The 27,421-nt window shown below is 49.1% G+C and overlaps 1 protein-coding gene across 1 annotated transcript in view; it reads left to right on the top strand.

Moving 5' to 3' along the window:
* Positions 1–27,421, top strand: part of LOC119442424 (uncharacterized) — a 204,871-nt gene that overhangs the window by 100,001 nt on the left and 77,449 nt on the right. The window contains 1 exon segment of the mRNA XM_037707301.2: positions 3,703–4,074. Within this exon segment, the coding sequence (XP_037563229.2) occupies positions 3,703–4,074 (372 nt within the window).

Below are 27,421 nucleotides of genomic sequence, written 5' to 3'. Positions count from 1 at the left end.
ACAGATTACTAGCTGTCAGGACATGCGAACGAGCTTTTGAGATTCGTTAGAGTCAAGTTCAGTTGCAATGTGGGAAGGCAGGTTATTCCACTCAGCTGTAGCGCGTGGTATGAAAGATTAAGCGTATCGGGATGTGCGGCAAGTTACAGGTTTTGGAGCGCAGCTCTTAGGCGCCCGTTCATGCTGGGAGCGTCGGTGGCGTAACCGAGCGAACGAGCACAGCGAAAGATGAAAGCGAACGCGGATCACAGCGGAGGATGAAAGACGCGAGGAGGAAAGCGGAGAGGAGGGTGCGGTGGAAGGAACCATGAGGTGGAAAGCGGAGGAGGGTATGGCGAAAGCGTGAGAAGAAGAGCGTAGTGCGGCGACGATGGCTACGAGATGGCGCCAGAGTAGCACGCGTCGTCTGGCAGATTTGTCGGCGGCGGCTGCTGTGAGTCGCGCCCGCGCGTCACTCACGCGCTGGCTCTCGTGATCTCCCGATTAGCGAGGCAGTCGCGCCACACGTCGCTCCGTTTGCAACGTGCCGCACGAGACAGATTGTCCGTGTCAGCCAATATATCACGAAATGAAAACACATTTACAGCTGCACTCAAATTTCGCATTAGGGAGTATCATAATCGTCGGTGAATTTTTTTTTATTATTTTGAGAAGACGAGCACGACGATGGAGTATAGCAGACCGGTTATGAAAGAAATCGTCGGGACGGGGTGGATAGTAATAAAGCTTACGAAAGAGTGTGAAACCACATATTGTGCGACGAATTGATAAGCACTCGAGATCAGCACGCTGCTTTAAGAGTGTGACGCTGGTGCTACGTGAATAATCTGAAAAATATAAATATAGCAGCACGATATTGCAGCGCTTAAATGTCATGAATAATTTACTGGGTTTGTGGGTCTGGGTCCCACAAAGCTAGCGTGCTTAATAATTGTTGTTGTGCTAGAACCAGCTATGCAAACAACACACCTTGTTCAGTAAAATGAGGTATTTAGCTTCTGGTAGACCTACAGCCTTGAAAACACCTGCTGGCAATATCAGCGCCCGAACAATATTTTTTCGTGTATCCAGTCTATTGTTGTGTGCTTCGTGAATTTGAGCTCTATCCATGTGCGTCATTGCGAGAGAACATCACACAAGGGAGCTTGCATGGAAATACGTATAGGTGTAGGGGTCACTTCTCAAAGGTTGCCGCGGAGTCAAGTTCTGCACTTTTCAAAGCAAAGGTCCGCCTGTTTGTCGCTACACATGGCCCATTCGACTCGCTTGACTCGCTGCTCGTGATCAACTATCGCACGCCCTTTAATAATAATTTTGGCCGCAATCGTCCTCGGCCCGCTGTTTCTGATGGGGGTGTCACCTGAACATGTGCAGCCATGCTACAACTTATCGGAATATTTCAGTCTGATGGGTACGGTGTTATTTTTGTCTGAACGTTATCACGCCTGTATGAACCCGGCAAATGCAAAGCAAATGTCGAGGTCTTGTGAAGGTACGCGTTCAAAGATAAGACACTTGGGCGTCCGTCTCCCAAGGAGGAACTATTTTGGTGCTGACAGGAGCCTAACACCGATAGCCTTTGTCTACTTCCCGACAAGTAAATACTTGCAGCGTGGCTTACCAATCAACTGCAACAAAAGGTTGATGTCCTCTACATTTTCTCATTGTACACAAGTCCATAGATAAGTCTATAGGATTGTCGATTCCGCACCTCACTACATGCTGACCTGTGTCTTTTACGCCGCCGATGTGTAACAGAAGTGTGATGAATAAAAGCGTGTCTGGGCTATTCGTTGAACAGCCCGAGCACACAGTACTAATAGTCATTAGGTGTATTGAAGGATTCAACGCTATAGGTTGGATAAAGCAAAATGCGCCACTTATGTGGTAGAGTTACGTCTAGCCAGTTATATCTTGCAGTCCACGTTATCAGTTGAACTGTCAGTCGAATATTTATTGCTTCTTCTTACAGTAACCTTCCTTGTTCGGCCTCGTCGTTTTCGAAAAAGTGAGAAAGATAGCAGCGGGTGTATGTTGAGATGAACCCATTCGAATGAGAATAGAAGCGTCGCACATTGTATTAACAGCGATAACGTAGTTTATTGCTACAAAACACAACGTAAGATATCAAGTTTAGCGCGCAGCGACAACCGACCACGTCTGTTTCGACACGACTCTCGCAAATGAACGAGGTGGCGGGCGCGCAGGCAGCGAAACAGAATAAAGGCAGCACTGCGTGGCGCTGTACTCCTTCACATCAGCTCAATATTTTTACAGTTATCTATGGAAAAGATTAATCAACGCGCGAGGAGGATGAAGACAGGGTTACAAGCGCGTAAACAAGACATGTAGAAGTATTGTCTACGTGTTTCAGCATTCCTTTTCATATCACGTTCATTTATCTTTTCAATTAATAAGAACCAACTAGCCCAACAAGGAGCAACGTTAAATGAGATATTGAGAGCCGCAGCGCTTTCGGTTTAGGTGAGTGCCGCTGTTTCGCGCGAGCGCGCGATACCTAGCAATTTCTGCCAGGTGGTGTGCAAGTGTGGAAAGATTAGTAAGGCCAGTTTATATTATTTTATAAACGTATTCGGATGTCAAACTTGGCCTATCGCAAACTTATTTATTCGATTGTGGTGGTTATCGGGGACTTTGGCCTGTTCCTCATGCGGCTCCAGCGACATCACTTGTGCTACCATTGTTAATGCTTCCCGCTTGGTATTTTATTCGTGTCGATTCATGATCTAGATGGTATAGAATGGAGTATTTAATAATGAAATACTTACTATTGTGGTTTGGGATGAAGGGCTCACTTCAAACTGCCGATCTCTTTGGCGTGGTAAAACCAGTTCCAAATGTATCATGGTTGATTAGCTCCAATGCTAATAAATGATGATCGCCACTTTATACCTAACTTTTGATCTGTGTTATAACCACTCATCCAGCTGATTTTGAACTCGCCACCTTGTGTAAGATGGTCAGAGGGGTTTTACATGCCAAATTAACACGAGGGCGATAGGAGACGCCGTAATGGACGGCTACCGATTAAGCTTGACCACCTCTGAGAAATTAACTTGCATCTGAGTTGCAGCACACGAGTGATTTCGCATGACGCCCTCAATGCAGTGCGGTAGTCGTAGTTCTGCAGGAATCTAACCCGCAACCTTGTGCTAAGCGCCATAACGTCGTAAACACGTGTCCATCTTGTATGTAGCGAAGCAATCTGCTCTGTTTACTTTCTGCAGCGCATGCGCTTTAAGCCAAGCAGCGAGAGATACGAAGAAAAAAAAAGATGGGTAGTTAAGGAGGTTAACAAAAAAAAAGGGGGGGGGGGGGGGTTGTTGCCCAACAGTGAGGGACGGGGTAGGGGAAGATAAAAAAAAGTAAAGAGAGAAGCAAAGACATATTACCACAACACAGGAGTACGTTCAAAACAATAAACACCGTTTAGGGTTACAGTCGTTCTTGCAGGTTCGTTGTACTTAAGAATTGTAGCAGTGCCTCCGTCGCTCGCTGCTGCGATGGCTTATTAAGTTTGAATTCTCAAAATCGTTTATTTCGGCAATGGCTTTTGGTCAACGCCAGCTACCGCACCCGCGAGCGATCGTCTCTATTATGAACACAGCGCGAAAGCTAACTATAATAAGCCACAGGCGACCGATCAACCAGCCAACGAAAGTTACCCTTTTGTCAATACAGACGAGACCGACGACGCCGTAGCACGCGCTACGGAAGACGTCGTCATGGAAGGTCGTCTCCTGGACAGCCCCGACACGGACGTGTGTCTTCCCGGCTTCGACGTAGCGGCAGGCATGTACGGTGCGCTTCCGCCGCCACCCGAAGAGGAGCGGGCCGCAGTCGAAGGCTGCTGCAGCGGCTCGCAGCATCCATCGGAGGCTGCCGACGCCGCGGCGCTGCTCGAGGGTGCGGGCAGCGACATGGACACCATCCCCGAGGAAGAGACCGGCAGCGAGCTGCTGACCGAGAGCAGCCAGCTGGACAGCGACAGGTCCGAACCGGAGGACTCGTCCGAGTCACCGCTGCCCAGAGACACGCCCGATGAAGGGTCCGGTGAGTGCTGTTTTGCCTTGCCCACAGTAGCCCTGCACACTCCGGCAAAGAAAGGGGGTGCGGACGACTGTTCTGTTCTGTAGTTATACATGGGTTGTTGCGGGGAGATTAAGTCATAGAGTAGAACTCGGCTACTCCGTTTCTCTATGTTTTACAACAAAAATGAAAATAAATAAATGGCAACAGTGAAATGAATAAATTAGTGATAAAATGACTGGAATGCTAATGAAGATAACAACGCCGCAACTTATAGTTCACTTGACGTCTGTACGTGCCGCTAACAGTATAATATGCACACTTGTAGTCATCATCCAATGGTGCAAGAGTTCTACACGTAATAAATGGATGGTAGGTTCCGCTCTCGATTCCTCAGAGACTGTCTCACACATGACTACTTTGTCCAGATTTTATGATCCCAGAGTGAACGAATGAATATTCACTCGTTCACTGAGTGAACGTGCTTCGTCGGAGAGTACCAGAACTCAGGAAAATTGAATTAACTACACACCCCTCGAAAGACACGGCCATAACTTCCATTCTAACGTATAGAATTTATTACCAACGGCAAGTTTATCAAATATTAAGTTTTATTTCTCCCCGGGCTTCCGTTCACTGCATGCAAAATTTCTGAGCTTTTTTTTTCTTCTAATCATTCGAATTCGATGCGAAAAGTCCTCCTCGACCCAGACACGAGGTGATTCCAGGTCTTTTAGTTTGGAATACTTTTTTTTCAATATGTTAAAATATGCGCAGGGTTGTCAAAGTGCTTGGTACCTCCTGTAGCTAATAAGAGCTCGGAAAGATACCAGTTGCAGTATTTTCAGCCGTAGTAATTGCGAAGTATAACGCAAACCAGACCGACGAGGGGGTTCAGAGAGTAATGTCCCAGCGAGGTATATTCGATATTTTAGGCTACCAATCAGCAACAGACGAGCCGCCGTCGGCTCGTCACGTTACGTTGGGAGCCTACTCTTTGAGGAATCGAGAGCGGAACCATTCGGTATGAATGGCTTGAAAAAGAGGCCGAAGGTTTGGTCATTCCGTATTTTCGTGTCTCTTAATTACGTGCCTGCTGCACCTTAGAAGGACATTTATCTTAGTTGCTTGTTGTATGAAGGAGTCCATCCTGCTTTGAAAAGTACGTAATTTCAATTCTCACATTTTATTCTGAAGCTGTCGTTTAGTTGTAGCCCTTAGTCTAAAGAGACGTATGTCATGTTACACTGTCTCTAAAAATTCTCTCTAATAGCCTAAAACACTCTGTTATGGTTTTAAACAGAAAAAAAATGAAGAAGCTTGAGAATGTCCGGACAATTTGAACTCAGCTGCTCTTTGGCAATATATTGAGCGGTGTAATGATATAATGGCTCTAAGTCTTGCCAGGCGTCAATGGACGTCCTGACTAGGCCAACTTAAATGTGGAACAGCGGCGCAAGGTCCGGGATGTTTAGTCACCCTATATATTTTCGACGCATTCCCACAATGATGGCCGGTGTCAAAAACAAAACAAGAACTCGCACACACTTGCAAATGGACTGCGCTTATCTATAGGAATGCTCCTTATAGGCGTCGTCGTGTACGGGTCACAGCGTTAACATCGCAGAGAGAGAAGAAGAAGAAGAGGCCGAAGAAGAAGAAAGCAAAACGAAACAGCCCAACCCTCGATGCGTGCGCGGAGCCTACGCCTTGCATTACCCGCAACGAATGGCCAGTTGGCGTATACGCACTCAACAACTGTATAGCTTTCATTCCGCGCGCATATGAGACCGTATTTCTTGTCTTCTTGTCCTTCTTTTTCTCTCGGTGCACCATCTGCTTGAGCACGCAGCCCACACTGTGGCGCCCCCTGCGTTGTCGTGCGCGAGCATTCCGGTCGTCGTTTTCAGGGCTCCCACGGGGCGGAGGCCAACGCCGCCGCAAGCAGGTGCTCGATATGCAATCTCGCGGACCGCGCAGCAGCCGCTCGCGCTGCCCACGGGGAGAGGCACGCGCTCGTGCTTCGCCAGATGCCGACTCAGATTAGCCGGAAGTCGAGACAGGGCGCATGCGCAGCTCCGTATATAGTCGACCACGTTCATTCCTTCCTTGCCACATTATTTTTTTATTTTTTTACCCCCTACCTACCGACAATGCCAAACGCGTGCATTGCTCAGACCGTCCGGCTGTATGTGGACAGCCGGAATGTGTGTGGCAGCTCTCCCGAATGCCACAGTATTTTTTTTCTCTCTCTCTCTCATTCCGCCTCCCCTTATATCGTGTTTTCGTCGCCGCGTTCCTGCGTTATATATTATCTTCGAGGGCCAAACTAGTTCTAGTTACGTTGGCACCTTCCAAAGAGCGCAGTTGCTGTTGTGGAGCACCGCGTGTTGATTCAAATCGCGTCACGTTGGCGTCCTTAACTCTGTAGGAGGAAGTAAAAAAGGGAGGTGGGTGGCAGAGATGGAGTGAAGAGCAATCTTCGGTCACCTGTCGTGGATTCCTAAGCTTAAAGCAGCGTCAAGTAGAAAGGTGATACGTCACGGGCACACGATCCGGTGCATCGTGCAACACCATAGTTTAGTATAACGGCTACGTGTTCGAGTTGTGTATTTAGATGCTGGGGGAGTTGATAGGTTTGGCCAGTTAATTAAGTGTCATCACTACTTGCTTTATTTATTTATTAAGTTTTTGCGTGGGTTTTACGTGCGAATGATAGGGGGAATGCGCTCCTCTATAGATGGGTATAAAGAGAGAGCACTTTTTTTTTCTTTTTTGAAGAGTTGGAAGACTGCATTATCCAATGGTGAACGATTTGTCGAAATCCTTGCGCATTTAGGGCAAAGTACCTTCTTCCGACGAAAGAAAAAAAAAAGAAGTAGGTAAAAACACTTAAGACATAAACACGCACTACCCAGCTCCATGCAGCTAAGCCCGCGGTGGGCTAGTATGAAAGGAACGAGTAGATTTACTTTCAACACCCGTAACTCTCCTCTTTCTTGCGCTGAAATTAAAAAATCCATTTCGCGCGTATTGCAAATAACACGCTCTCCGCGCTCATTTCTCTTATTAACGAGGGGTGGCGCATAGCGGGGAATTTTTGTAGTGCGTTGATCGACAGTTGCCACCCGCGTATAGAATCTGACTTCGCATTGCGTAAGCAGTCCCGCCGATTTCCACCAGAGAGCGAAACCTAAGATTAGATATTGTGGTCGTACTTCGCCGGCCTTGGCAATCGCGCTTGAGGTCAAGAGAGTTGAGAGGGTTGCGTTGGTGTTTCATGCAAATGATACGCGAGTCGCGCTCCTTTAGATGGTGGGCACGTCGCTTTCCACCAGTTTACTTGAAATCGCACATGGCTTTCACCCACCCTGCTTCTCCCACCAATGTTGGGCCAGGCTAGATACTCAAGCTTGAGTGTACCTCATTTAAAGGTATTCCTTGAGCGGAAACAATGTCGTATCATATATGAGACGAGGACGGGGTAAGCAACCACTCAAACTCAATCACACTGCTTACAAAAGCGCAAAAGTATTCATCAGTGCGGCTCGCTGACCTGCGTTGGTGAATGAGCCGCACAAGCAGCTAAAGAGCTCCTTTTGGTTTAGCATGCAGACTAAAAAAAAAGAGAGCTACACAGCAAGCACTTCTATTTCCAATGAGCGCGGTGCAAAGAACTAATTCAAGCAATATGCGCCTAGGCCTCAGGGCTACTTGGTGTTATCGCGGCACATATGGTGTGTAAACTTCTTGGCTGCAGTTAAACCATTTTGTATATAATGCTTAAAACGGTAAACCCGTGTCATCAATGCAGACATCTCAATGGCTCCTGATATATCGGGTAAACACATTTCTGGCTCTTCTTCTACAAGAGAGAGATGGAGAGAGAAAGCTTTTTCTTGAAAAGTACAATGTTTATAGCTGGCGTATATTAGCCTACACGCTACTCCGCAGGGAATGGGACGAAGGGAAATAAAGAACCAAAATGAAGGTCGACACAAGACTATACAAATAAAATAAAGAAAGAAAGGTGCCGACCTTCCGATCTTATAGACTGTCTCTGCATGCCTACTGTTGGAATTCAGTGCGCCATGGAGCCCAAGTGAAGCCACTGCCCCGTTAGAATTGTAAAGCGTCAGTTCGCTGCTCCAGGCGCAGTTCCCAGGGTTATGCCGGCGCTGCAAGCTGAAGCCGATTCCTTCGCCGTGCCTTATGGACCCACCGCGCCAAGTTTTCTGGGCCATCAGATACACTGCCCCTAAGTACATGTTCCAAAACGATTTGCCTTTTAGGCATATATGGCATGCTAATGACAGCAGGCGAGCGGCAGGGCGCTTTAATTAAGTCGTATTCTCGGCGCCCTTAAGGATCTTTCCGAGGGTCGGGCAGTATATAGTTGAGCCCCGCAGCGCTGATTGTTCGCACTGCGCCGTACGTTCTGACCGGCCATTTATTAAACTGTTGGGCGCGTCGCAGCCTGTATTATTTCTTAGCGATAAGCTTGCTCGGATGTGTGTTCGCTCGCCGCTGTCGTCGTGCTCCACGTTCCCCTGTATGGCACCATGCAGGGCCGCACGAGCAGGTGTCAGCACAATTACAGTAGGCCTCAGAACGACCTGCCCTTGCTCCCGGCAGTAAGTTATTTATTGCAGTTTAAGCTCTTTAAGCCGCAGTGGACTCGCCGTGGCGCGTGCGTAGCAGTGCAGTTGCCGGCCTCCTCAATTTCAGATAACATCATTAGTTTTCATCTCAGAAAAAAGCGCAATTTCAATCTCCTGCAAAATGAAGCGTATAGTGGCACATTGCGTAGTTAGTAGGCATTCCCCTTTTCCTCTTTGGCGAACAAGAAGGGAAGTTTAGTTTCAGCATCCAGAGAACAGGAATTAACGCTCTAGTAGACGTATTTGGTTTAGTCAGCGCGTATGGTGCACGTCACGATAGCTTCAGCGCGACGTAGACAGATGGAAGAAGAGAAGACGACGATGAACAAAGGTCGCTTTGCCGACGTCGTCTTCACTGCCACCCGATTCATGGCCGATCCCGCACAATGGGTTTAGCCATGCCCATATAGGCACCAAACAAAAACCAAACCAAACTTGACTTTCTGTGCCGCTCTGAAGCTATCGTCACGTGCTTTTTGCTGCTGTTATTTGCCCTCTCCGGACAGCATTAAACCTGCTGGACTCAAGACCGTTTTCTGAAGCCAATATTCTTGAACCATGGCCGTGCGCGTCACTGGCGGAGAAAGCAATGAATTCGTTGTTACATTACTTGCAGTCGACAGGTCTCTATTCTAGACTTCGTGGGTAGCTTTAATTGTGCGCGCAAATAGTGGTGTCTCTCTTCCCTTTTGTCTCTATCTTTTAACCCATTTGCCCCTTTCCCCATTGCAGGGTAAGCAAACCGGACGTGCGTATGGTTAACCTCCTTTCCTTTTCTTGCTTCTATCGCTATCTCTCTTTCTTCCTCTTCGTGTTTCAACTCACCTATTTGAGAAGGGTGGTAGTTTCAGCTGCTCCAGGGCTTGAAATATTACCTCCATAAACGATTTGCCATAACTGGCTACATCTTCCATGGCCAATTGGGCCGCCTTTTATAGAGCCTGCAGCGTGTCCTGGGGGCACCTTTTGTTGGCTTAGCAGGCTTAGGTTGAGTGACAGCTGGATAACAAATTTTGGCGCTGCATAGCTTTTCCTCCTAGCCTCCTTTCTTCTTTATTTCTTTTTGTTTTCTTTTTTTTTCGTACTTTGTGACAGTATCTCTCTGTGTAGCTACCGTGCTATGCAGTGAGCGGTATTACGATCGCTTGGACACCGTCCCACAACATTCGTCTTATCGATTTGCGCACCGCGCAACCAAGGTCTCGTTCTGCGTCGAGACTTCGCGATGGTTTGCAGTTTTACGCGTCACTTATCCTGTAGCTGCCGCCGTTCTGCGGCCATATAGAAAAAGCCACATTTCTCGCAAGGCCGCCTGGTTTGCAAGGTCGTGCAGATAGTTAAATGAAGTGCGGCATAAAAGTAAGTAACGAAGCGGGAAGGGTAAAGGAACGCTAAAACCGCCATACCGAGCGCTTTCCTGGCGAACCACCGAGCTCGGATCGATGGTGATTAAGACGGGATTTATCGTTCACCATACCTGTCGCAAGCTCGGTAAAGCCACTCCCGCGGCGTTCGAGATTTTTCGTCTCCGTGCCCGTCGGCTGCAGGAAACGTCGGGGACGCGGTATATGGCTGTGTCCTTATACCGTATATGCAAACGTGGTCTACTTGGATCGAGCGGAAGAAGCCTTGGATCGAATTCTCTTCGATAATCGTCGATTATTGTCGGAGGTAGTGCACTCGTGTTTGTACATGTTTGGGGGGGGGGGGGGGGGGGGTAGAGTCAAGGAGACGCTGGGAGATCGGGTTTCCTACCTCATTCTGCTTTCTGTCGACGTAGTTTCCGTACTTTGTTACAATATACTCAGCTGCGCGCGTGATCGTATCATAAAAGCTTTCGAGAAGCCGCTGCCGCCCCTGGTGTTATTCCATATACCCTGCAGCGTTCTGTCTCTTGTAGTACATCGGGCGCATTTTTTTGCAGGCTTAAACGAATATTTCGCAAACAGATGGTTCTCCGCACCTAGCGCTCTTGCCTCACTGTCGTATATCACTATGACGTCTTAATTAGGCTTGATTCGGATCATTAGTCACAAGAAGCACGCCAAAAGCCGAGAGCGTGTGTGGCTTAGCGCGCTCCCACATGCAAGAAGATGCGTATTATCGAATTCTAGCAGCTTAATGACTGTTAAGCTGCTAGACACATATCTCAAAGCGAAAGGCGCCCGACACCTGCGCAACGATAAGCGCGTGAGTAACGGCAAACTCTATAGGTACGCATGAAGCACGTTGCTGGCTTAATCATTGAATGTGTTTGCTCTCGTCAGATATGCAAATATTGAGACAGTTCGAGTAAACAACACTAAATAACTGCGTACACAGTGGTTTAAATGAAATGCCAGCTCTGGCTTCGCAACGCAGAGCGTCTGTGTTTACCGAGGCACGATTATCGCAGGACATCTCCAGAGCGAGATCACATTGTCAGGCAGCCGAAGCCCTTGAAGTCAGTTCAATACATCGAACGTCTATTCTCTTGTTCATTGTGCGAACGACAGTAAGTACAAAGTAGGTTATGACAGGTTAATTCACCTTTTAAATTAAACAGCAACACTTGTGCAGCCGGCGATACTGCTTACTATAACAGCTCGTCTTCGGTGGGCCGTATCTTAATTTTGGGTCATTAACATAGATGGAAATTTCTAGTTTGCAGCGTCAGATGTTGTGTCCCAAAGCGCGTTCGTATAGTTTTTGAAATGATGAATTTGTCCTTTTCCTTCTTTGTTTGTTTCATTTTTTTTTTTTTTTTGCACGTCGGTAGTTCGATTTATTCAGCCTCGCTCATATGGCCTACGCAGCTGACAACTGAAGCTTTCTTGTTTCTTTACGTTATTATTCCGTTGGTCCAAAAAGACCATTATGTTTCGCTTGACGACGTAATGTGCGGTTTATGCAGCCAAAAGGGCTTGAGGGAGAATCGTCTGGTGAAGTAAAGTCATACTGGGTCATCGTAGGCGAAACGCCACTTTCGTGGTTATGTGCAGAAGATTTACAATTCCTATACAATATGTACGTTTCAATGAACTCATTCTGTAGGTTTTCTTTGTTTTTTCCTTCTTCTTCTTTTCTTCACTAGAAACGCCCCAGATTCACCGATCAAAAGTAGGGCCAAGAAGGACTAACCGTTGAAATATTCTATCGTTCCTAGCTGGCGAGGGGAACTCGCGCAAAAAAAAAAAAAAAAAAAAAAAAAAAAACCACCGGAAGGGGAGACGAACATAAGCCCTACTCAACTGCGTGTGTCCTCTGTTGCGCTAATTCCGCTCATCAAAAATAGGGTCGTAGCGAATTGGTCAAATTAATTATTTTTATGCGTGGCTTCACTTTTTTTTTTTTTCGTATAGCTGACCGACATAATCAGCTAGTCGTTTCTCATCCCCGCTTTCGTTGTGAGCAGGTTGAAAGTTATAAAATCTATTTCTTCTTTTTCTTTATTTTTTTTCCTTAATAGAAATTACAACTGTATCCGTGCCACACACAGGAAACTAGAGCGGAGTAACGCACGTTCCAGTGCTACTTGCAGTAGGGCTAGTTGATGCATGTCGAACGGTAATTAAATTAGCGCAACTCGATCACTGTAAGGCAAGGACATTACGACAGGGACGAACGGCTCGTCCTGTCTTTTCTGTCCTTCCTTTGCTGCGAGCGTGTTTTTGGCGCTAAATTAATTACTGCTCGTCATGCACGCTCACACGAGGACTTACGCCAATGCTACAAACATGTTTATAAGCTCTGATGTGACCTTCTTCAACACACACACACGCACGCACGCACGCACGCATAAAACAAAACCAACGAGCTCTCGCATGTCGCACATGCACCTGCGAAAGATACAGGTGTCAGAACACCTGTATTTCTAAATTTAGAAAAGATAGCGACAAATCAGGCACTCGCACCATTCGAACAGATCAGGTGCGAATGAATTTTCGTATCGGACTCGGAGAGCTTCCGCTTGGCTCGACACATGCGAAAAGAAAATTATGACGCCTTTCAGTGTAGCGGTTTATGCTGGCCGTCGTTATCTCATTTGCACGACTACACTCTGGCTCTAGGAGCTATTTAGGAACACCGCCAGAATTGATCAGAAGAAAGGAATGTGCCAGCCTTCCGTTCTAGACATCTGGCTGCTATCTGTGCCGGGGCAGAACCATTGCGCGTCGTCCAAACTGTGCTCGCAGTGGGACGACTGCGCTGACTGTGAGCACGAAGAATTCAACTTAATATTCACTCCACTACCCTCGTTGTCTCTTTTGTTTTCCTTAATTCGTTCTTCAGGAAAGTAATCCGCTCTCTTATTGCCACGCCCAGATATTTCCTGCGAATGCGAAGGCCAAATGCTCCGGAAGGCGGAATCTTTAGCTTTCCTTCGAGAAGAAAAGGGTTAGTCTTAAAGGTATAAGCGTCTTCTGATATTTTTGCCGTCGGCCTATATTTGATTTTTGAGAGCAAATATACTCCTTAATGACTGGTTCTGTACGTAACTGAGTGCATCTTCGGCATGTTTCTTTTTGTCTTCTTGTTGACGTCCTTCCGCAGTGCTTGAGTAGGAACGTTGCGGACACATCCTGAAGCAAAAACAGGCTGTTTGTACGAAACGTGGGAAACGGACGAAAAGCGGCTTGCGTTCTGCAGTGCACAGTTTACTGTGGTGGCGAAGAAACGAAAGTTGAACGTTTTGCCGTATTAGGCGACCAGACGTCTTAGTGAGCTATCTCGAAGAACAGGTGCGTGTGTCCGTGCGTGTGCGGGCGTGTGCGTGCGGGCGTTTGCGTGCGGGTGTGCGCGCCAACGCCAAGGTCCTCCTTTTCTTTAAAGCGTGATTGTGCTCCTTCAATTCAGACGAAATTTACGAAACGCCAAAAAAAATTATGGCAACTGTCGAGCGAGTGGAGAAGTAGTGGCTTTCTCCTCTTTATGTCTTTCTTCCTCAATCGTATACCGTCGCGGTAAGAAAGCGGGGCACGGGAAACGACTGAGGAATGTGACCACGCGCGTTCCCGAGTTGCTGGGAAAAGCAGCTGCTCGCGCTTCGAGATCAATTCAAGGGCGCGCGCGAAGCGAGCGTGTCGAGGAAGCGGCGGCTGGCTTCGTTCTCGCGGTCACACTGCGCATATATGCCGCCGCTGGCGCAGAGCAGAAAAGCTGCTCATTAGTGGAGCGCGCGCTGCGCTTGCTCACGCCAAGGCGAGGCGACCTGACTGCATATTCGCGCGGCGTCGGCCAGCCTCTCAGCCGTAAAACCCACCTGGACTTTAGTATACATACTATATAAACGCCGATCGAACTAGCGCAGAGTTCCACGCGCGGCTCGCGCTAGACATATAGCCGCGCGCGCGTGGTCGGTCCCCAAACGACAGAGGCGTGCTTTGTTACCTACAGGGCCCTATTATTATGCAAATTGGAAAAAAGGCAAGGGGGAAACCGACAGCAGCCGCTCGGCATCGGCTTGTCTCGAGACATGCTGCAACGTCTGTCTGAAGCTTCTCTCTCTCTCGCTTCACGAGCTCGCTGTAGGCGGCGAGCCTCTTCGAAGGGCTTGTCGTTCCAGTGGTTCGCGCGGGAGCGGCGGATGAGCTGTGGACGCGTTTCGGCGTCTCTTCGGACGTCGCGTCGCGCTGCCGTCTCGGCAGTGCTTCGCGTCCGGGTCGCGCTGTCGGGCGCGGCGCAGGCCCCCGTTGTGTGGGGATAAGGATTACGGGAAACGGCGCTAATCCCCGCGCGGGCGAGCGGCGCTGTCGCGGTGCATGCACGCACACTCGCGAGTATACTGTCTGGCAGGCTAGTCGGGTGCGGAGGAGGCCTCGATCCGGCCGCCATCGTCGATCGGTGCCGCCCGGTGGCGGTTCCTGCGGGGCGCCTATAAAGCCGGGTTCAATCGAAATCCGCGGAAGACAACGACGCGGCGATCCAGAGGCGCGGTTTCCTATTTATTGGGTTTCCCGCAGAGAAGAGCCGCACCACAACGTGTGTGTCCAGCCCCGCGTTGCACCGCACGATGGCGCGCGCGTATTTCTCCTTTGACAACCACGCGTTTCTTGATTTTTTTTTTCCTTAGCCTCTTCGGGACACGCCTTTAACAATGTCTTCAGGGGGGCCAACCTTCACCTCTCAGGCACGACAGGGCGAACCATTCGCGCGCCGAGAGGCACCACGCCCGAGCGCGATGCACTGAGATAGGGGACGAGCCTGTGGACAGGAATTTCGCGCGGCGCTTCGGAAAGGTTCGCAGAATTCATTATATTTAGCTTTAGGACTCCGCGTCCTTGCAAGCGACCGATGCAGGAGCGGAGCTTGTCTGAGAGAGCGCGCGCATTATCGCCCCCGCGGTTGCACAAGACACTCATGTCGCGCACGTACGTGCGAGCTCGATCTCATCTTGTGTGCGCGCGAGCAGCAGGAATTCTCGAGCGGATCTTTGCCTCTTTAGTGGCTCGTGGCGAAGAGCACGGGAATGCACGGAGACGCGCTGACGACTCTCTTATCGTTCTTCTCTCCAGAGCGCGGCCCTCCGCTGCCTGCCGCCCACTAGGGTTGTGAATTTTAACGAAGCTACCCCCCGTCGGCGTTTGCGCTTGAGGGGTATATACGTGTGCCTTGCGGTCATATGTATACCGAACTTTAGGAAGAGACAAAAAAGAAAGTGGCCGGCAGCGGGGCTCGTCATCGCCGTGATTCGAATGAGCGATAGGGTTGAGCCGGTCACCAGAAAGGGTCGCCTTGTTTTTTTTTTTCCGAGCGCGAATGGCGCTGCAGACGCGCGAGAGGCCTGGGCGACTCCCTTCACTGAGTGGGACCACGCATGGGGCGTTACGCATACTTATTTGCGGACAGGTCACCCCGCGGCGCAGCTACATAGCGGCTGTGGCCCGCCAACGCTCCTCCGTCCTAGCCGTGGACGCGCCCTTTTTCGATTCGCCCCACTTCCTTTTTCTTTATTTACTTTTTTCTGAAGCTATAGCAATTCGGTTCTCGTTCGCTAACTAAGCACCTGTTCCGTGTCTCGGACTTCTGCTGGGAGACTGGGGTGCTGTCAGGGACACTCGAATGCCGCAATGTTCTCTCCTGTGAGAGAAACAGAAAATTTTTCGTTGAGCGCTGTCTCATTGAATGACCACAATATTACCATGCCTGCACCTTGATTATGCCTCAACAAACAGACATTGGCTCTCGAGGCTCTACGAGAATTTCTCGTGTAGTGTGGATCGACAAATTGCTTGCGATGTTTATAGGCGCACTTTCAATTTCCACCATATTCCATTAACCTATTCTACCTTATGTTGCTCTTTTATGTTTTATAACATTTTTTTTTCGTCTTTTTATCTGTTTTCCTCCGTGATCCACAAGCTTGTACTGTTAGTGTTTAGCTATTTTGTCATATACTTTTGACAATGTTTGTATATTCATCACCTATTTTTCTTTTTATTGGTTTTCTTACCTAAGCTATTCGGATAGCCGTTCCTTTCTGTGGCCAAACTTCCCATGTTTCAAATCTAATAAAGACGAAGAAGAGAGGATGCGATCTCAATTGAAACCAATCAGAGGAGGCGAGAAGGAATTTTAGTAGGACAGCACTTCCTGAGAGCATGCTGAATACCCTCGTAAATATCAATCAAGTTTGCCCTCTCTTTTCCTTATTTTGGACGTTGCGTGAACTGCTTTATACCTGATGAGTACTCGTCTTACCGGTCACCTTGAGAGCACATTCTTCATGGCAGTGCCGAGCTATCATCTACTATCTGGAATACCTGAAAATGGTGGTGGGATAGGGGGAAGGGGGGGGGGGGGGGGTAGCGGGGAGTTCGATAAAGTAGTATAGGTACGGTCGCTGCATAAGTTAAGATGTGTATAAGGGCCCATAGAGGCTTCTTGGTAAAGAACCTGCCATTAGTTCTCGCAAGGCCGAGACCTGACAAAGTGCGGTCGAGAAGATAGCAGGCACGTTGCCATTCGTCATATACTGATAGCGCCCGGAGGAGTCGGTTGTATGGGTAAAACCCAAACGACCTCATACGTCAACACCCTTGACTTTAGGAGAGGCCGCATCCTCACATTTTCTGCAACCACAGTATTTTAGTAGACGAACTTGCGCCTAACCGCTGACCGAGGCTATCGGAACAGACAATTATGGAACAAGCAGGTCCATACCAACCGACGTCAGCGCTTATGTGTTAAAAGAGCACACATACTTTTTATTCCTAGCCTCAGGATTGCGCAACAGGTGGCGATGGTTCTTGCGAGTTTATTCTCTCTGTGTGATGCAGCAAACTTATGCAATCTTAGCTAACCTCCCTGCTTTTTCTCGTGTCCTCATCATCTCTTTCTTGACACGCGTGTGCGTGTTTTTCTTCATTTTGCTCCGCTTGTATTTTCTGGCCCTTTGTCCCCTCACCACTTGAAAGAGTATGTTCAACCACAGCCAAGCTGGAACACTCGCCAACTTTCACCTGTTCTTGTCAACCGTACACCCCGCTTCTCCTTCGCTTTATTGAAGATCTCTGTCCTCGCCGAGTAGCAGTGAGCTCTCCGTGTCATTCAAACTAAAACACCGGAACCGTGCGTGCGTGGTCTTGATATCTCGCCTCAGGTCTTATTTAGCTGCCAGAGGGCATAAACAGCCCCTGAATAATGCACCGGAGGGAGGCATATTCGTCCACGCCGGAGACAAGATGTGCCTCATGCGGTACGTCATCTCTTCTGAATGTCCACCGGAAGGACACAGAAGCCAGGTTTTAGTAGTTCGTTCAACTCTTCGTTACTAATTCATCCTTACTCATCTTTTCACTTCTTAATACTGCTTTGTCTTGCTTTACTTTTGCTCGCCTTGTCTTCTTAAGTGCTCTCTGCTGCTCGAGCTGGTCCCCGGCACCACTTGAATACCGGGATGGGACGTGAGCCGAATACTCGTGGAAGTGCCGGAATGCAGATCAGGATGTTGGAGGCATTTGACAGTTCTCTCCCCACCTCCTGGCAAAGCTTTGTTTGTTTTGGAGTTTCTTTTTTTTTACTTTGCTTTCAAGCTTATCTTCCCGTTGACGGACCGGGTTAACGTGCCCACTCGACTAGCTACGCATAGCTATAGCTTCGTTGTTCTAAGAATCTAAGGCGTACCCTAGATGGCCTGCTTTGAGTGCGCTTTTTCTTCTTCCTTTTTTCTCTTTGCGACTTTGGTGCTTTGGACTTTGCGACTCTGGTCGAGATAACAGGGCACGGTCCGCTCTCCTTGATGCCAAACACAACGTTGTTATTTCAATTGAACATGAAGGAGAGGTCCTGGCATAAAATGCGGATACACGCTATCGAGCCCATGAAAGATGTATGGCCTCCGGTTTCGGCTTCACCACTATGCATATCGCTGTTCGGTTGAGCAAACTTCTCGGCAATGTTCATCCGCATTCCTTGAAACAGCGTCAAAAAGAAGCCGGGTACCTTTTTTCTTTTTTTTTTTTTTTTTGCAGCGTAGGATATACGAAGGAACACTCATTAAATAACGCATTGATCAAAATAGCGAATCCTGCGGATTTTGTAGCAGACAACATCAGCGCTCTGAAACAAATCTGTTCACGGTGGAATTCTTTCTCAATTGAACGAAAAGAAGGCGAACTTACGAACAGCATTGATAAATCAATCTTTTGATGGGAAGCACTATAGCATGAAGGTTTATTTGAATCCAAACCAGACAGAAGTTCACAAGAAGATGGAGGCTTGAAGTGGTCGAACAAGGAATGTCTCAGGCGAGAGGCAACGTTTTGTCGTGGCGACTTTCCTTCGTCAGTGCAGCCCATCAGGCCGCTGACGTTGATCAGTTGACGTTGATCACGTGACGTTGATCACGTGGCGTTGATCACGTGGCTTTGATCACTTGAGGTTGATCACTGACGTTGACAAACCATCGTTAATCACTTCACAACTTATCCGTGTATCTCCTCTTGCGTAGAGCGTCTTTCGTTTGTTTTTTTTTCTTTTTTATTTGTTCATTTCCTTTGCTCTTTGCCTTTGATTCAGTTAACAAGGACCTTCTTTCCTACCGTAACGTTATCCAGAATAGATGCTCTCGCGACAGGTGACACGTCAGGGTAATTTTTTTCGGCGTCTACTACTTTTTACTGCGACGTTTCACTGTACCAGAATTACATAGTGCAGCCTTGATTTAAGTGTTCGAATCAGCCAGGTTGTAGACAGTTATGCAGACCGTCGAGGCGCCCGCTATAGTAGCATCACGGCCTGTTGCGCGAAACACCGGCAGTCAGCTTTGTGACGACCAACACAGGACATCTTCGCACGAACCCATCTCAATAAACAATGCGGCATTCTCAACGTAAGAATGCAAAGGTCGCGCTCTTGTTGCTACGCAGCTGCTTCTGGATTACGGTGACCAGCCGGCTTGACATGCTCGGGGTGGCGGAGCGTCGCTGACGACGTCGTCCAGACGCGCGCAGTCGCCGGAGGCGAGTTGCGCGGAAAAGCGAAGCGACCGCAAGGTCTCGTACACGTTTTATTAGGAGCGCGCCATCCCTGTACCCAGCTCGCATACTTCTTCCACCTGGTGGTGGCTGGCCCCATGGAGCGTCATTGCGTCGCACGACGTGTTTACAACAGACGCGTCGTCGGCGCCACTTCTGGTCCCACTCGCTTCCCTTCCTCCCAGGCTGCATGCCTTTGTTCTTGCCCCGACTGGGCGCGCATTCTTCTCCGGACCGTTGACCAGAGGAAGCTGATCGTTCTTCCGACCAGCCGCGCGTCGATTACGCTTCGCCGCCCGGGAAAGAGGAACAGTGGGGGCCTGCAGCCGGACCCACTGCATTAATGACTCGGCGCGAAGAGCCAGCCGCGAGTTTCCCTCTCTCTACTTGGGTGCAGTGTGGTCCCCGCTGAGTTCCTTCGAGAGGTGCGGCTGTCTTAAACACGCTCTAGATCGCATGTACAGAGCAGACCTCACGGCACGGCGCACCAAATACCGTGCGTTTATCAATGCGCGCACGCTACGAACACGTCACCGCCACTTAACTTCTTCCTGTCCGTTACGTGCCCGACTTCAAAGGAAATCAAGTTTGAGTTTCGGCGTGTTCGCTCTTCGAGTGCACTTGCTCTGGGGAGGTGCCATTTAGGTAGTGCTGCACGGAACTTCCTCGGACGCGTCGCAGACAGCTCGTAGGCCAACGCACACACGCGCTGACCGCTGCGACGGGGTTGAGCGGTTCTCACAGACGTTTGCGCAATGCGCCTTCGGATGCCGAGCGGCGCTTTAAACAACCGCAAAGGAGTGTGTGCGTGCGTCGCTGGCAGTGACTGCGTAACCCGTTGTCTCGTGGTTTCGTTTATAGCCTTTTCTTTCCTGTATACTGTTGGCCGTTTCGTCACCGCACAGCATGCTTATTTCCGCCCGAAGCGCCCTCTTCGGTTTTTCGCGTTTGTCTTCAACGGAGGGCAGTTGTTGTCGTCGCGAAACCATGGAGCAATCCGCCACGGACAAAACTTCCGTTAGGGAGAGTGCGCGCGCGCGCGCGCTTTGCACCTTGCGCCATTCGTCTTTGACCCGAAGTTCGATGGGCAGCCTATGGTGTTTCGACAGCGAACGACGCGTGTGGCGGCAGTTTCACTCTATAGCTGTCCCACTTTTACACTGGTGGTGTGGAGAAGACAAGTGCTTATGAAAGTGCCGAAACAGTGGCCACCCATTACGACCAACGCTAGCAGTGGCGCCGCGCGACAGCAGTTTGAATGGGAAGAAGAAGAAAAAAATCTACAAGTTCATGCCTATCGCCCAACGCCGTCGAAGCGTATAAAAGCGACACGAAAAGAAGACAAACATGACTGCGTGTTGTGATGAACTGTTGCGCACATCTCAACACGGTGTAAGAAGCGCATCTGCACGTTGAAATATGCTGCGTGCCAATATATGTCATTCTATTGATCCGACCATATAGAAGCGACAGGAGATGCGTAGAACCCTATAGTGAGAGGACAGCGTCATCCGTTCTCTGGCATCATGTTTGTGCGGAAGCAAGACGATGTAAACAAAACAAAAAAACTCGTAGACATCCGACGTCCCATCGTGGGAGGCCTAGGCCCAACCGACTAAACTGCTAGCTCTCAATAAAGTTCACTCTCTCTCTCTCTCTCTCTCTCTCTCTCTCGTAGACATCGTTTACAAGTCTTGCAGAAGAAACACAGAAACTGTCGACAGAGAAATTGGAACTAATCGTAAAACACCTCTTATTGCTCCCACCCCGCCTGCAGTCAGCGTATACAGTACAGAGCAACAAATACAGTGCCACATAACGTTAAAAGATGAAAACTCGCGGATGACTTATTCGCCGCATATAACAACCGTTCTGGCGCCTTTACCTAAAATACGTGTCTCCCCTTTTTCCCACCCATTTCTCCCCGGTATCGGATATTTTCCGGGCGTGTGAACCGAGCGAAGGCAACCAGTCCGCAAATCCAATTACATCTCGCACGCTTATAATACTGCGTTGGCGCGTGTGACGGCGTGCACATGCGCGATCCATCAGTTCGCCAGCGCGTTCCAACGCTCTCGCCCGCGCTCAAGGTATATACGCACACGGCTGGCGTCGTTTTTCCCACGCCGCCGCCTTCGTCAAAAGTAACGTGTAACTGAACTAAATTCGCAACGGGCCGTAAGCACTTGACGTCGAGACGAAACGAAAGTGGGCCGTGTCGGTTTCGACTTGGATCTGCGGTGTGTTTCCTCGCAACAACTGCGCGCCCCGCAGTCCCCCCCCCCCCCCCCCTTTTTTTTTTTTTTTTCTTCGAGGCGCGCAATCACCGCTCTCGTCCTGCGGATCCGCGTGCCTCGCTCGAGCAAAGCGAAGGGTTAAACGCCTGGCGACTCCGAGAATTCGAATGCAAGCCGCCCAAGGGCAGCGCCGCCGAGGTTTGACCGTCGAGGGCTCTCTCTCTGCGCGCGTACGGATGAGAACTCTCGACGATATTACACTCGAGTGTACTTATATACGTGCTCGAGCACGCACAAACGCAGTGATTGCTGCGTGTATGTGCGGAGGGCCACGTGTATACATGCATATATACGAGAACGGCACTCTGCGGCGCGTTTCGTTTGTTCGCGCGCGCGCACGCGATATTGGCCCCGTGTTGTGGTCGGTCTCAGTTGCGGCGAGAGAGGCATCCATGCAGGAAAGCGCGCGTCAACGCCGGAGCGCGCGCGCCGGCTCGCCGCACCCATGCATACCGCTCGGCGGGTGAGTGACGCGTTTGATTGATGCGACCCGGTATACTCGGATTCCACGTCACCGCTATGTGTCTGTGAGCGCGGCCGGCCGCCCCAGCTTTCACTCGATCGCGTGGTGCGCACTCGAATACGTAGGTCACAGGCGGATAGCCTAACCGATGGAACGGGCGCGTGAGCTGGAATCTGATAAAAGCAGGTGCTTAGCACGCCTGACCGTTTGTTTTCGTGCACAGAGAATGGGGGTTGAATCAGCGCAAGAAATATGCATTAGTATCGCGCTAAGAAGGCACAGCGTAATTAAAGGTTTTTTTTTGTCGGTAAGCGCACCTAGTTTGCGTAAGCAATTAAATGAACGCTGGCGCAACATCTCACGAGTTTAATAGCAGAGCGATGTGTTTGCAGTACCAAGAATCTCAAGCTCCCTTGGATTCAGGTTGACCTTTGTTGCTGCTGTCTGTGGCGATGCACACCTACAATTTAACCCAGAATATACGCTGTTGTCGTGGAGCACTCAATGACCTTCACTTAACTCACTTGAACTTCACTTAACAGTACTTTTTGCTAATACCCTGCTAAAACGCGGGAAATATGTCACGGTATAGGCGGGCTGGTCGAAAGAAGTTTCTCTGAATAGCACTTAATTGTTGTCGGTGTATTTATGATACGATTTTTATCCCCGAAGAAATGGCACAAAACAAGACGGCACATAAGGCTAGAGGACAGAACGGGAGTATTAATCTTATGTCTTCTTTTGTGTCGTCTCTGCCAAGGTTAAACTTCTTTGACTCGACATTCCCACTGAGTTATGGGCGAGAACACTTTTTCTCGCGATACTCGCTTTTATCGGAGGTTTCCGCGTCAAAAGCCCGAGAAACGCCCTTGTTTGACAAACCGTTCATTATCCATGTTCGCACATAGGTATAGTTTACAGTGTTGGTGGACCTGAGCGATGTGTACTCTGTAAGTTCCTCCCTCTGCGTGCTCATCACATACCCAGTTCAGCTTATCTACACACTTACGTTTGCCGACATGTGACCGGTTTACTATGACTCTATTGAGACAGGGCGTTTACCCTACATTTGCGTCAGGTTGTTTTCCCACTTTTCAGCACGTTGTATGGTATAGCTCCTTTCATTTCTATTTCTCTTTTCCCCCAAATAAGGCAAAGCGTGCGCTACAGGAATGCCTACTGCAAACCCGTCGCTCTAATCGATGTTTTCACCTGTTTCCATACCAGCTTACACTCGGTTTCCGTCGCTTGCGTGAAAACCCCATTTGCGTGTCAGTGTCCTTGCGTTGTTCTATCGTGTATACAATCACCAAGCAGCCCATCAAGCTGCTATCTCTTTGCATCTTCGGCAACCCTGATTGCGCAGTGTTTCGCTGTGTATGTTAATTCGCAGTTACGTTTACACTCGGATATTCTGTGTATTTTGTCCGCTAACCGCCAGCGCGTTGCTGCCCTTTGGTTTGAATGTACACAACAGCGTATGGCGTATACAACTCATTTACGTACACCCCAGCATTCGAGTCTCGCCCAGGACAAACTGGTATAACATAGCAACACGGACTTCAGTTTGATGTTGTTTTCCTTCGCTGCGTTGCACTGGCGTTGCACCACCCACTTACTTGCATGGTTCTCTTGAACTCTGAATGCTTCTAGACGCGCATATATGACCCTCTCTTGAAAGTCTTCGCGTCTCACGTTTGCTCTCCTCCCTAGACGCACGCCGCTTGTCTATTTCCTTGGAAAGAACGCGGTCGAGAAAAAAATTCCTTTCTCTTCGCGACCGGAAAAGGAGAGAAATTCGAGCCAAGTCACGCACGATGCAGTCTGTACCCAAGCACCACACTATATAGCTAGAAAGAAAAGACAATAGAAGCAGCCAAACAAGAAGGGAAAGGCGATGAGGAGGCAATACCTACGCCGACCACTGCAGGAATAGACTAAAAATAAAAAGAAACCACAGATTCGTGGTAGGTACGGGACGTGAGATGAATTGCGTCCGGCCGGTCAAAGGGACGAGCATGCCTATACCTGCAGTGGCTGGCCAGTAGTTTTCGCTTTTCACAGCGGCTCTTTCCTTCTCTCCGTCTCGCCATCTCTCGCTCGCGAATTCCTCGGCGTGCGTATGAGTGAGTGTACGTGTATGTGCCTGAGCCGCAGCGCTCCGTGCTGTGCGTCTCATTTCTATTTAATTTTCGCCGCAGTGGCAACCGCGCGGTGCACTAAACGTTCCGCGGCTTGCATAATTCATGAGAGCGCGCGCGCCGACGCGCCGGAGTGCGCTAAAATGGCCTCTCGGACGTGCGTGTCTACATGCGTTCTTGTCAACGCGCGCAATTTCTCTAACGCTGGCATGGACGCGAGCACGGGGCTTTGCAGGCAGCGTGTACAAACTGCGTGAGCGCGATTCGGCGACAACAAATTCGAGGTCCTGTCTCCTCCGAGCCTGTGAAAGTCCTGCTGGTGACAAACGAAGGGCGAGCTGCCACTTGCGCGTCTTATCCCGGCTGAAAATCTCTCGAGTACGTCGCCCCTGGCTGTATCCTCTTCTAGAGAACTAAACGGCATGTAGTCTTTACAATCGGTGTTTACGTTTTTCTGCGCTGTTCTTCATTTATTTCCTTTTTGGTGCTGTTGTTCAATATATAGTTTCCCACGCCTTGTTTGTCAGGGCCGACCACCGACGCTCGTGACGTAAGCCCGCGGCGCGCCAAACTCAAAAGACAATAGGTACAACGCGCGATTCCGTGTTGTTACACTTCGTGTATGAGTTGTCGACGCTTGATTTATTCGAGGGCCGACCCTCCGCGATGGCTCAGTGGCAAAAGCGCTCCTGTACTTAGACTTGGGTACACGTTAAAGAACCCCACGTGGTCCAAATTAATCTGGATCGTCTTCCAGTATGCTCCCTCCTTATCCACTATCCAGTTTCGGGAGGCTAAACTCGGTAATTTAATTTTAATTCGTTAGAGGGCGGTCATTCGTCGCCCGGTCGAAACGTTTTATGAATTGAAACTCAACTTTAATGGCGTGGCAATCTAGTTTGCGGCAGCTGTACCTACGCAGACAATGCGCGCTAAAATATAGTGCGCGCGCGAAGTGCTCCAATGCCCGCGCGGTACGTTATGCATCACTCGGGGACGGGGATTTCCCTACAAGGCATCCACATGTATATTATGCAAATTGACTATGTCCGCTTCAACCCGGGAAGAAGCCAAGTTCGGAAAATGCTTCAGTGTATTTAATCGCAAGCTTAAAGACAAAGAAATGGGTGGAAAAAGATGCAGCACAGCCTTCAGTTATCATGTATACCTTGCATAGAACGCACGTCGCGGCAAAGTGCTGGGTGGTTTCGCAACGATGCTCTACAGCCTACGTGCATCAGCGGCGGTTTCGAAGCACCTTGAGAAAATTCACTCATCGCTTGACATTTAATTCTTTTTTTTTTCCTCTCTCATTCTGACGGTATGATAATATCGCTTCTCGTGACTAAACTACAGATGTCAGTCATATATATTATCGCTGCAGAGCTAGAATGCTACATGTATTTCTCGAGCGCGGGCGGGAACTGGCGAGGGCAGTCACACATCCTTATTTGCATACTGATCGAGAGACACTTGTGCCTGTGGAAATGTTTTTCTTTAGAGCTTGTCCCCGTGCATGACTCATCTGTTTTCGGAGATACTAGCTGCTAGCTGCTTAGAGGTGAATGTATGGATGGATATTTCTTTTTTCGGCGGCTTTTGCATTGCCTAACGATAAATAAATAAATAAATAAAATAAAGAGAAGAAGAAAAGCCCGTATGCTGAACTTGATGAGGAATGAATGGATGGCTTTGTCAATTTTTTTTTTCCCGATGGTGCACTTTAGCCTGTAAGTTAGTCTTAATTAGCCCTGTCAATGAAAAACCTTAACGCTATAGCAGGCACTATGCATCACTTCTCTTATAAACTAGCACAGCTTGGTTTCGAGCCTTTCGATGCTAGCACCACCTTCTGCCTGCAGCCGCGTTAACCCGATCGCATGACGGAAAATCGGACTTTGCGAACTACTAAACTTGAAGAGTTGGTGCGCCCTTCATACTTGTGGCAAACACTTTTATTCTGTAAGGAGGATTCCGGATTCCAGAACATTTAATTCTTATCTCAAGTGATTGGTTAGCAATAAGCTTTCGGCATTTGTAAAGAGTGATGACCCTTTTGGCATTGCAAGAAATCGGCATAAAATATGGGAATACATTTCTACAGACAAACAAGCTATTTGGTGTGCTGTTTGTGAATGCATTTTGGTCGCAGCACAAAAGAAGAAGGGATAGACAGAACGCTTGGTTGTGTCTATACTGTTTTGTCTTTCTGTGGAAAAAACAATATACTCTCGAATACTTTTTCATGTGGAGGAAATCGTCACGTACCTGGTGTGGATTTCCACGTGCCTTGTGCGCGCTTACCAAGCCGTTACGAAGCGTGTCCACGTATGTGTTTGAATTATCTTTACATCCGTACGTTTACACACGTTGCAAGAAAATTCGACCAGCTGCCTAAACAGGAGTGACTCGGAAGCTATTAGCGCGCATACAAATAGTAATAAGTGACGACTATATATATATATATATATATATAGGCGCATTAAAATAATACACAACTTTGTGAGTGCTGGCTTTACGCCTGTTTGAGCTGTCTCGGCTGTCGCTACATAATTTGCAAGCAAAATGAGTCCCCGATTGTTGTCATTCAAAGCATGACGCGACGACCTCCCGAAAAGAGAGAGGTCAGAAGTAAAGCTTGCGAATGTGCAAAATACCGCCGATGGCAGCGACCGACCGCGCTTGAATTATTCTCGAACGAAACATGGTTGTGCGCTTCAGGCGGGCGGAAAATTAAATGCTACGTCCTTAACAAACATACAGCTTTCAGCGACGCGAATACGTCAGCACAGCTGCCGCGAAATGGCTCCACTAAGACTCCTCCAGTAAATCGCTCCGGGGTACAACAGCGGCGCAAAACACCGTCGAAACTGCAACACTGTTGCGAGTGATCTTCTCCAGCGCCGTTTATGCAGGCCAGCATTCCTCGACGCGAACTCGCTTAGAACTCTGCGTACACGAGGCTCGACAATGCAACGGGGGGCAGCCTTCGGTGCTCGTGGAAGACGTACGAGCCCCGCCCGCCCTGCCTGCTTCTCAGTACGAGCAAGGAAGCATTGTTACACACGCCCGCGGACACAACAAGAGAGAAGGAAAGGACATCTCGATGAGAGAGAGAGAGAGCGAGAGACAGGTAGAGGAGCGAAGGGGAAATGTGCGAGCGAGGAATATAATAGCGTTCCGCGGCTGCTGCTGCTGCAGCAGCGCTCACCGTCGTCTTCGTCTTCTAGCGCGGATGCGGCGGGGAGAGGATGAGAGAAGCCCTCCTCGCGAATGGCCACGTGACCGCGTCCGCCCACGACGACGTCGGCGGCCGGCTCTCGCCGCTCGCCGGGACGTTTGGCGCAACGGC

The sequence above is a fragment of the Dermacentor silvarum genome, chromosome 2 (genome assembly GCF_013339745.2).
Source record: "Dermacentor silvarum isolate Dsil-2018 chromosome 2, BIME_Dsil_1.4, whole genome shotgun sequence".
Classification (NCBI taxonomy): domain Eukaryota; kingdom Metazoa; phylum Arthropoda; class Arachnida; order Ixodida; family Ixodidae; genus Dermacentor; species Dermacentor silvarum.
This window is presented reverse-complemented; position numbering and strand designations above follow the sequence as displayed.